This window comes from Triticum aestivum, chromosome 6A, assembly GCF_018294505.1.
Source record: "Triticum aestivum cultivar Chinese Spring chromosome 6A, IWGSC CS RefSeq v2.1, whole genome shotgun sequence".
NCBI lineage: Eukaryota > Viridiplantae > Streptophyta > Magnoliopsida > Poales > Poaceae > Triticum > Triticum aestivum.
Window position 1 is genome coordinate 575,089,885 of NC_057809.1, and position 10,270 is coordinate 575,100,154.

Sequence of the window (10,270 nt, forward strand, 5' to 3'; positions counted from 1 at the left end):
ACTGGTTCTATGCTTTTCCATGTCAATATGTGCAAGCTCGTTGTGAAGTTGGTTGTCCTGTTTAGTATAAGTAGGTCTGGATCCTTTGTCATGTGTAGATCCTGTATGTGGCTTCCTACTCTGAGGACAGATTGGGGAAGTGGATTGTCGTCTAATAAATCATAACCTTGCTGATTAATATGACATCTGCCGCTGTTGCTTTTCTGTTGATGTTATAATATCATATATGGAAGATGCACTGGTAGTTATGTTTACCGGACTGGTGTGCAGGTGCTTGTACAATGATGCGTCAAAAGCTTTGTTGGCGTCGATGGAGAAAGGTTTTCTCTCGTGAGTTGAAGGAAGAAGCTGAAGAAAAATGACTGAGTATGTAAGTGGTCAATCTGGGACTCCTGAGTATTCTGCTTGGATGTTTGAGCAATGGAGGAGAAACATTTTGTTTGTGACTAAAGGACAGACGGACGGACATCATGGTGAAGTCAAAGGCCATAATGATGGATAGAGCCGTTGGGTGTCGTTCGTTCGGATTAGTTACTTCTTTTGAGAATTATTGTGCTGCGTTGGTGGATGTCAGTATGCATTTGCATTATGAGAGCATCTACAACTGGATATGTTAAATATGGTCATTCAAATGCCCGTGGACGCACGTTCGGACGTGTCCGTGGTCAGTGACGGGGCACGCCTAATTTCACGAGTTGCATCCGGACATCTCATACTAGATTCTTAAATTCATACAAAGACATGCAAACGAAATAAACTTACGTACTACGTCGATCATCTAGCTACTCCTTATGGGAGATGACGATGATCTCCATTCCCGGCACTGGCAGCATGGATGGCAGCTGCAGCTGCAGCTCCTCCGGCTGCTCCGCTCCGGCCTCTTCCTCCTCCTCTATCTCCGCGTCTAGTTCGATGAAGAGCGCGTCGGACGCCGCCTGCTCCTGCCGAAGGAACACTCGGTTGGCCTTCACATAGGCCTCATCCTAGATGGACTCCAGGATGGCCTGCTGCTCCGCCATCTCCTCCAATTGAGCACAGGCGAGAGGGCGCAGGACTGATTTTGACAGGACGTGGTCAGCAAAATCTGGGTCGCGAAGATGTGGAGATGATAGTCTTGGGGTCCTTCGTCATGCTTATATTAGTTACTTTCTGTCGCCTGCTCCTGTGTGAGCTTGTGGTGTCGCTCCTGCGTGAGCCTTTTGGTATCCTAAACTTGTTGAACTCTTCTGGTTTAGGTCTAGATTGCGTTTTTGGGTGTCCTTGGGTTTTCGCCCCATGGTAAGCTGCTCGATGACGGGTGCTTATAGTGGGTTTCCCAAGGATGCTCTGAACTCGCTTTCCCCTTTTCAGTTTCCTTGGTAGCTCCAGTTTCGGAACTCTGTATTTTCGTTATGTCAAAGTAATGGAAAGGGGTTATGCCCGGTTCAAAAAAAATCTCCTCCAATTGGGCAATAGCGAAATTCGCCCCCGTCTGCTCCATGTTGAAGCCCGGCAGTTCATGCTCTGGCAGCTCCGGCTCCGGCTGCTCCACCTCCTCCGCCTCCTCCTCCTTCATTAGAGTCAGCTCCTCTCCCTCCTCTTCCCTCGGCTCCTCCTCCTCCGGCTCCGGCGAGTCCGGCGGTAGCCCGACAGCGATGCGGCGGCGTGCGAGGATTGTCTCGCCCAGATCTCCTGCAGGATCTTGTACGGGCGCTCTGGCGTGAGCATTGCGTAGTAGGTGATCTTTCTCCGGACCACCGCGGAGCGCCGGAGCATGGGCAGAGCGCCGGAGCGGTAGAGCGGGTAGGTGGATGAGCTCGGACTGACGACGCGGAGAGAGGGAAGGTGGATGGGCTAGGGTTGTGGGACGTCGACCGGCTTAAATAGGTGGATTTGTTCTCGGGCGGCGAGTCGGAGCGGCGCCACGCGGCGTTCACACTACGGCGACGGATGCCGCCGGGTTTCCGGGCTTTTCGCGTGGGACCCCCTCGTCAGTTCGACGTGACGGGCGCGCCCAGGCGCCCCATATTCGCTCCCTATTTAGGCTGGATACGAGAGGTGTCGGTCAGCTCGGCTGTTTGAGGCGTCCGCTGTGTCGAAATTTCGTGACCGGATAGTAACCGGGCGACTCGCTCGCGCGTATGAGACGGATTTGAGGCGTCTAGCTGTAGATACTCTGAGTCTTCTCTTCCTAAAAATGATGTTTCTTCTCTTACAAATGATGGGAATTTCAGTGCAGAATTCATGCAGATGATTACCGTGTCCTTGTCATAGTACCCGACTTGTATATGATTTATGCTCTCTCTACGTGATTGCTGCTCTCTATCCAATGCCACGGCGAAGTGCCGTTGACAAAACTGACGCCTTTATATTACTCACGCATCAAAGGCCGGCAAAAGTAAAATGCGTATAATTCGACGATTCTCATGTGAGCCTGGTAGTGCACGCTACAATTATCAAAGCGTATCATCATCATTCTTTTCCGTCGGTTGCGGCTATTTCGCTTTCTTGCAGTTAGCTTTTTGTGAGTCTTTTTGTAATTTGAGACCTCATGACTTTGTCGAACTATTTGTTTTTTGAAGTATGCAAAGTATATTTATTGTTCTCCAAACTCACCAACGTGGGTTTTCTCCTTCTTCAAAGGTTGTTCTCATATGAGCTATCGAGGAGATAATAATCATGATATGTTCTATCATTTTCTTCTTATTTTTTCTACTGGGTTTAAAGAAGTTTTAACAACATATCGAATCCTATTGTAAGCTTTTGGAGGAGTTATTCAAGATAATTTAGGCTTTGATGAAGACCAATCTTCTTAAAATTATACAAGGAATACAAGACATACAAAAATCATCTTTATACAAAGCAGAGTGAAGCAGCTTTGTACAAGGCAGAGACTTAGGAATCAACGGGCGTGTCCCGTGCAGGTCGTCATTAGCTAACCATCTAGGTTATACTTACATGTACTCCCTGAGTAAAGAAATATAAGAGCATTTAGATCACTAAATTAGGGCAAGGAGATAGTGGTCTTCTTCGGAGGTAGAAGTGATTGGCTTGTCGATCTTGGCATGTTTTGCGGGAGTAGGCGAGGAGATGTTGGTTGTCGATGCTGGTTTCGTGCTCCCCCTCACCTTGCTGTTGGCATGGCTGCTGCTCTTGGCGTGTGACCTTGGTGATCGTGGCTAGGCTCCTATTACTATCTTGTTTTTGCATGTATCACTACTTTGTTGTAAGCTGCTACAGCTCTGTGTATCTTGGTCGTTTCCTGTTTCTTTACTTTGTATCTACTTCATGTAATTCAGGCCGGTTGATGGCTTTGTTAATTTAAAATCGGGTTATGCTCGAATCTTTTCTAGGGCTTGACCGACACCTTTTCTCTAAAAACAAAACCACTAATCTGCATCAAGATCCGAATAACTTTTTAAGTGGGTGTACCAAAGCATTCCTTAATTTAATTTTTAACTTAATGCCTGAGATTTAGTTTGCTTATTTCTTGAATCGGTTTCAGAAGTATATAGAGAAGGTGTGTACTGGTTGTACCTCAAATAGAAAAGATGGAGATATAGATTTAAATTTGCATAAAAATGAAAAGTTGGAGATATAGTTTTAAATTTGCATCATGTAATGTAATTGTTGAGAAAACTAATTTAATTATTGGATTTTGTTATAGCCATGCTGCAGGGACATTTCTTATATAATACTATATTTTTTCGCATATTTAGATATACATGACATTATGGAACCCAATTAATATGGCCAAGAACTAGTAATTTTCTACCGCAATGATGCGCTGACGCTACTATGGTAGCGTTTCTACCACACGATAGTCCAGTTTCGCAGCCAGTGTATTCTGTTGCAACGCACAAACAATTAGCTAGTATCAGGTAAAAATGTTTGCAATCTGCTCTCTACCGAACGCCACGGCGCCATCTCAAATCAAGAAGCTGTATCAGTACAGTGGCAAAACTGACGCCTTTTGCTTCCATATCAAAATGCCGGCAAATGCATGATTATTACCCTCTAATTAGACGATTATTGACGTGTCGTCATGCGAGTCTTTCAGTGTACACTACGATCCATCCAAAGGACATTATCGCCTACCTTTGCTTCTGTTATCAAAGACGATAACATAGTCGTACGGGCCAAATAATGAAGAGGCAGAGGAGGACGTGCATGCAAGTAGTACGTGACGCGAGCCCTACCCATGTGCCGCCTCATGCACACCACATGCAGGCACCTCTCGCACCCGCAGAGTTGCAGCAGTATGGTATAGCAATGCACATGTGATATCATGATAACAATTTTCAAAATTCAAATTTGTTTAAACATGATATCTCTGTATTTATTACCGACTGATCCTTCTATTATCTCTAGCCTTGTAGAGTTGATTCCTAGAGATATTGTAGGGTTAGTTGGCTTGTTACGCAAGACACCACCTCTATATATTGTAACAGACTCCGATGAATACAATTGAGTTGCATCATATAGTCCCCCGCAAAAAAAAAAGAGTTGCATCATATAGTCTTCTACAAAATTTAAACATGCCAAACAATTCTGAAAAAAATATGGATGTTCAAGACACATATGTCGACAACCCCTAAAAATTCAGATTGGAATTCGAAATACACAAGGAGAAACAAAATAGACAAATTCAGATGTGAATACTATCATTTTTGCTTTTGTCTACCTTTGACATTATTCATGATGGATTCGTCTTTTTTGTTGCTCTATGTGCATGTTGAATTTTGATCTGAGTTTTTAGAGAATGTCGACATATGTGTTGTGAACATCCATGATTTCTTTCAGAATTTTTTGACATGTTTGAATTTTAATTTTACAAGTTGGTGTCATGGTAGCATTTGAGGGTTGGTAGCGTCTGATATTTTCCCTGCACCGTATGTGTAGGTGTGTTTTGGCTTCTTCTCCGGTTGTTCTCACGGTGACCCATCCTGATCTCATACAGTGCTACTCCCTCCGTTCTAAAATAAATAACTCAACTTTGTACTAAGTTAATACAAAGTCGAGTCATCTACTCCCTCCGTTCCAAATTACTTGTCTTGGATTTGTCTAGATACGGATGTATTTAGACTGCTAGATACATCCATATCTAGACAAATCCAAGACAAGTAATTCGGAACGTAGGGAGTATTTTGGAACGGAGGAAGTACGTCGCAAGCTCAGACGTTAGACGGTACACAACAGTAGTACCATCGAACAGTTGACAAGTCTGGTGCCTCCAATCATACGCCAACAGCCGGCACATGTAACATACATATACAACTAACCTAATTCAATACTGTTTTCACAAGTTGACGTGGGAGAAAAACTAGTACTGCATTCGGTTTGAGGACAAACATGCTCCATTCTTTTTCCCGCCTAAAACGAAACGGAGCCATCGTGCGTTCGTACTCCATTATTGCGACATGCCAACAGCAGTTTAGAAAGAAGAATGTGCCGCTCGTAGGAGTAGTAGGATAACTGAGGCGGCACGCGAGAATGCAATAATGCAGCGCTAGAATATGTCCGATCCCTCTCCTCGGCCAGCGCACTGATCAGCGCGACCTACCCTCCGCGATGACTTGGATCGGCAACCCCGTCCTGCCGCGGTGGCCGCCGCCTACTTATACGCGCGCCCCGTCCCTTCTGGTACCGCACCTCTCGGAGCGACAATGGACCTCCTCAGGCCGCTCGCGCTCGCGGCGCTGTGCGTCGTACTGCTCGCCGCCGTCGCCGGCGCCGCGGCGACGGCCACGGATGTGGAGGCCCAGTCCTCCTACATCGTGCACGTCGCGGAAGCGCACGCGCCACGGCTGCCACGCCGCGGCCTGCTGACAACCCGCGGGTACGGCTCGTTCCTGCGGGACCGCATCCCCGTCGAGATGTCCAGCCCGGCGCCGAGCGTGCTCTACTCCTACGAGCACGCCGCCACGGGCTTCGCGGCGCGGCTCACGGAGCGCCAGGCCGCGCAGCTGGCGTCGTCGGGCTCGGTGCACGCCGTCGTGCCCGACACGATGCAGGAGCTGCACACCACCCTCACTCCGTCCTTCCTCGGCCTCTCGCCGTCCTCCGGGCTGCTCAAGGCGTCCAACGGGGCCACGGACGTCGTCATCGGGGTCATCGACACCGGCGTCTACCCGGAAGGCCGCCCGTCCTTCGCCGCCGACCCGTCGCTGCCGCCCCCACCGAGCAAGTTCCGTGGCAGGTGCGTCTCGGGTCCGTCGTTCAACGGCTCCGCGCTCTGCAATAACAAGCTCGTCGGCGCCAAGTTCTTCCAGCGGGGGCAGGAGGCTCTACGCGGCCGTGCGCTCGGCGCGGACTCCAAGTCGCCGCTAGACACCAACGGCCATGGCACCCACACCTCCTCCACCGCCGGTGGCTCTGCTGTCGCGGGCGCCGGCTTCTTCGACTATGCCAGAGGAAAAGCCGTCGGCATGGCCCCGGGCGCGCGCATTGCCGTCTATAAAGCGTGCGGGGAGGAAGGGTGCGCGAGCTCTGACATCCTCGCCGCGTTTGATGAGGCCATCGCGGACAATGTCGACGTTCTCTCTGTCTCCCTCGGCGCCGTCGGCACGGCCCCGAACTTTTATAGCGATAACACCGCCGTGGGCGCGTTCCGCGCCGTCAGCAAGGGCATCGTCGTCTCCGCCTCCGCGGGAAACTCCGGCCCCGGAGATTCCACCGCATGCAACATAGCGCCATGGTTCTTGACGGTCGGCGCGTCCACACTCAACCGCCAATTCCCAGGCGATGTCGTTCTCGGCAACGGCCAGACCTTCACGGGCACTACTCTCTACGCCGGCGAGCCGCTCGGCGCGACCAAGATACCACTGGTCTACGGAGGGGACGCGGGCTCCAAAGTGTGCGAGGAGGGAAAGCTGAACGCTACCAAGGTCGCGGGGAAGATTGTTCTATGTGAATCGGGTGTAAATGCCCGAGCAGCGAAACCATATGCCGTCAAGCTCGCCGGTGGCGCCGGAGCGATCCTCGCGAGCACAAAATCATTCGGCGAGCAGTCCATCACCAGCCCGCATGTCCACCCCGCCACGGCTGTGTCATTTGTCGACGCCGAGAAGATCTTCAAGTACATACGCGTGCAAACATCCCCTACCGCGACGATCGTCTTCCGCGGCACCGTGGTCGGCCCGACGCCTCCATCCCCTAGAATGGCGTCCTTCTCGAGCCGCGGGCCAAACTTCCGCGCGCCGGAGATCTTCAAGCCGGACGTGACCGCGCCCGGCGTGGACATCCTCGCCGCTTGGACAGGCGCCAACTCACCCACGGAGCTCGAGAGCGACACGAGGCGGGTGAAGTACAACATCATATCGGGCACGTCCATGTCATGCCCACACGTGAGCGGCATCGCCGCGCTGCTCCGGCAGGCGAGGCCAGAGTGGAGCCCGGCGGCCATCAAGTCCGCGCTGATGACCACCGCGTACAACGTGGACAGCTCCGGCGGCGTGATCGGTGACATGTCCACCAGCGACGCGTCCACGCCGTTCGCGCGAGGGGCCGGGCACATCGACCCCAACAGCGCCGTGAACCCAGGCCTCGTCTACGACGCCGGCACGGAGGACTACATCAACTTCCTGTGCGCGCTGGGCTACACCGCCAAGCAGGTCGCCGTCTTCGGCTCGTCCATCAGCTGTTCGAAGCGCGCGGGCTCCTCGGTCGGCGACCACAACTACCCCGCCTTCTCGGTGGTGTTCGCCTCGAACAAAGTGGCGGTCGTCACGCAGCGCCGTGTCGTGCGCAACGTCGGCAGCGACGCCGCGGCTGCGTACACGGCGAAGATCACCGCCCCGGACGGCGTTCGCGTCACGGTGAGCCCCGAGACGCTGCAGTTCAGCCCGACGGAGAAAACACAGGAGTACGTGCTCACCTTTGCGCAACGAACCACCAGTAGCGTCACGGAGAAGTACACGTTCGGGTCGATCGAGTGGAGCGACGGCGAGCACTCGGTGACGAGCCCTATCGCCGTCACTTGGCCGACGAGCAAGGTTGCAGAGATGTGAATGTGATCGCCGTTGGGTGTGTACTAGTACATAGTACGTGCGATTATGCGAGAATTTATCTCATTTGCTGTAAGTTTCACTTCCTGTGGTTGAATCAGTTAATCAAGATTCTTACTTTTTGATTTCAAAAGGAAGACTAGTATTCAAGTCAATACAACTACCACATTGGTAAATAAAAAATTATCAATGCAGATAATTTATTTTTTGACATATGTCAAGCGCCAGAATGTATTGTGCGTGGCTTTGTTGGCTTTAACTTTGGTATTCCTTTTAGGCGTCGGCTTACTCTTGCTACGCTTGAATAGTGGAATGGGGGTGTAGATAGGGTAAAACATGTTACAACGGGAGAAAACTAATATCATAGCTAGTGACATAGTGCAATAAACCGTTCCCTCGAATCGTTAACTCCTGAACTAATATCATAGTGACATAGTGCAATTAGCCGTTCCCTCGAATCTTTAACTCGTGGTCAAATTTTAAGTTTATAACAAACACTTATAGTTAGGGCAGCATATTTTTTAGCTAACTAGAAAAGAAACATCAACTCCAATCACCCTCGTCAACATAGTCCTCTGCCCTCTCCTCATTCCCATCCACCTCCATCGACCTACCCGCCGTGCGGTGTCGGTCTGCGTAGCCTCACTGCACCGCCCTATCCTTCTTATACATTCATCATTACAACATTTGTAGACCTAATCGAACAACAAGACACGTATTATTTACAAATTATGAAAGGACAGATTTCACATATGCTTGTCCTTGTATTGTGTGAGTATGAGAATATTCTTTCTAAATTACTTATCCAAAGTTATTGATCATTAACTTTGATTTTTGCAAGATTTTGGTGGCCTCCTCCGAGCCGTTGTCGCCTTGCCCATTGCTTTGAACCCCACTTTCACAGAGCTGAAAAACACTCACCACCTCCACCACTACCCACACCGGTTAACCCTTGGACTCCCCTTCACCCGTCATGTCTTTCCCATCTTTTAGTTGCCTTTGCGCGGTGACAATGTGTTTGGACGTGTTCGTCCACATGTCCGGCTCGGTCTTAAGTCATGGGGAGAATATCTGGTGTTCCCATCCATTTTGGTGCTCCCATGCTCCAAATTTTGAAAATGCACATCTAAATGTTTCAAAAAATTCCAAAAAAAATTGTGAATGTTCACATGACATGAGTGTACAAACTCTAAAAAATTGAAACCAAATTTGAAATACACATAGAGAAACAAAAAAGACAATTCAGCATGAATATTTTGCAGAAAACGCTCCAAACATTTCCGAAATGACGCTTTGGTCCACATCCATGTGATGTTGCCCATTGGATCACGATCCAACGGCCGAGGTCGCATCGGAGCACCTAAGCTTAGGTGCTCCGAGAGCACCAGATATTCTCCCTTGAGTCGTGTCCAAAACGTCTAAAACGCCAAAGATTTTCAGGCAACCGAAGATTAGCAAATGTGTCATAGACTTATATTTATGGCGGAAGTTTCTGTGCGACATCATATTAAGCCAGGTTTCTTTGCCTTCTTTATGTGTTTCACCAGATCCATCATTGTGATTGGTCACAAAAAAAAAAGATTCATCAAGGATATGATTCCTGTCCCTCCAATGCTAGGGCTCCTCAACTCACAGCGACAGTTCAGAATAGTACAGTTTGACAAATTTGATGCCTTCACTCATACGCCAAATGTGCACAACTAACGGCAACTAACCTCTATTAATTCAGTAGTTATTGCTTAGTTGACAGGCACTACAATAAGTTTAAGGACAACATGCCATTGGAGCAATGCCCCATATTTTCTTGCCAAAAACATAATGGAGGCGTCATGCGCTCTCACAAGGAAACGAGCCAACAAGAAAATGGAGGCAACGTGCATTTTCTTTTTGGCAGCATCGCGCGTTCGTACAAGGAACGAGATAACAACAATTTAGAAAGAAGAATGTGGGATAACTTAAGCAGCACACGTGAGCCTTGATGCCGGCCTCTGGCAATAATGCAGCTAGAATATGTGGGAGTTTATCTCATGCAAACGTTAACAATTCGGATCCCGCCAATTGTTTGGAACGGCGCTCGCCATTTACTTATTCGTGCCCTCCGTCCCTGTTGGCACCGCATCGCTGACCGCGTACACCCGACAATGGAGCTCCTTAGACCATTGGCGGCCCTCTGCGTCCTGCCATGGCCTTCTTGTGCTCCGACGGCGCATCCCAGAAAGCTTTGGCGGCGTAGGGATCCATGGCGGGGAGTGGCGCGGAGAGTGATGACTGTGGCTATGGCTGAG

The 10,270-nt window shown here is 49.7% G+C and overlaps 1 protein-coding gene across 1 annotated transcript; it reads left to right on the forward strand.

Annotated features, from left to right (window-relative positions):
- The first annotated feature begins 5,611 nt into the window (after positions 1-5,611).
- Positions 5,612-8,110, forward strand: LOC123128627 (subtilisin-like protease SBT1.4). Its single transcript, XM_044548684.1, has one exon. It carries the CDS (start codon positions 5,646-5,648, stop codon positions 7,986-7,988), a length of 2,343 nt encoding a protein of 780 aa, XP_044404619.1. The 5' UTR covers positions 5,612-5,645; the 3' UTR covers positions 7,989-8,110.
- The last annotated feature ends 2,160 nt before the right edge of the window (positions 8,111-10,270 follow it).

Coding starts and splice junctions, on each gene's coding strand:
- LOC123128627 (XM_044548684.1), top strand. CDS start 5,646: ATGGACCTCCTCAGGCCGCTCGCGCTCGCGGCGCTGTGCGTCGTACTG.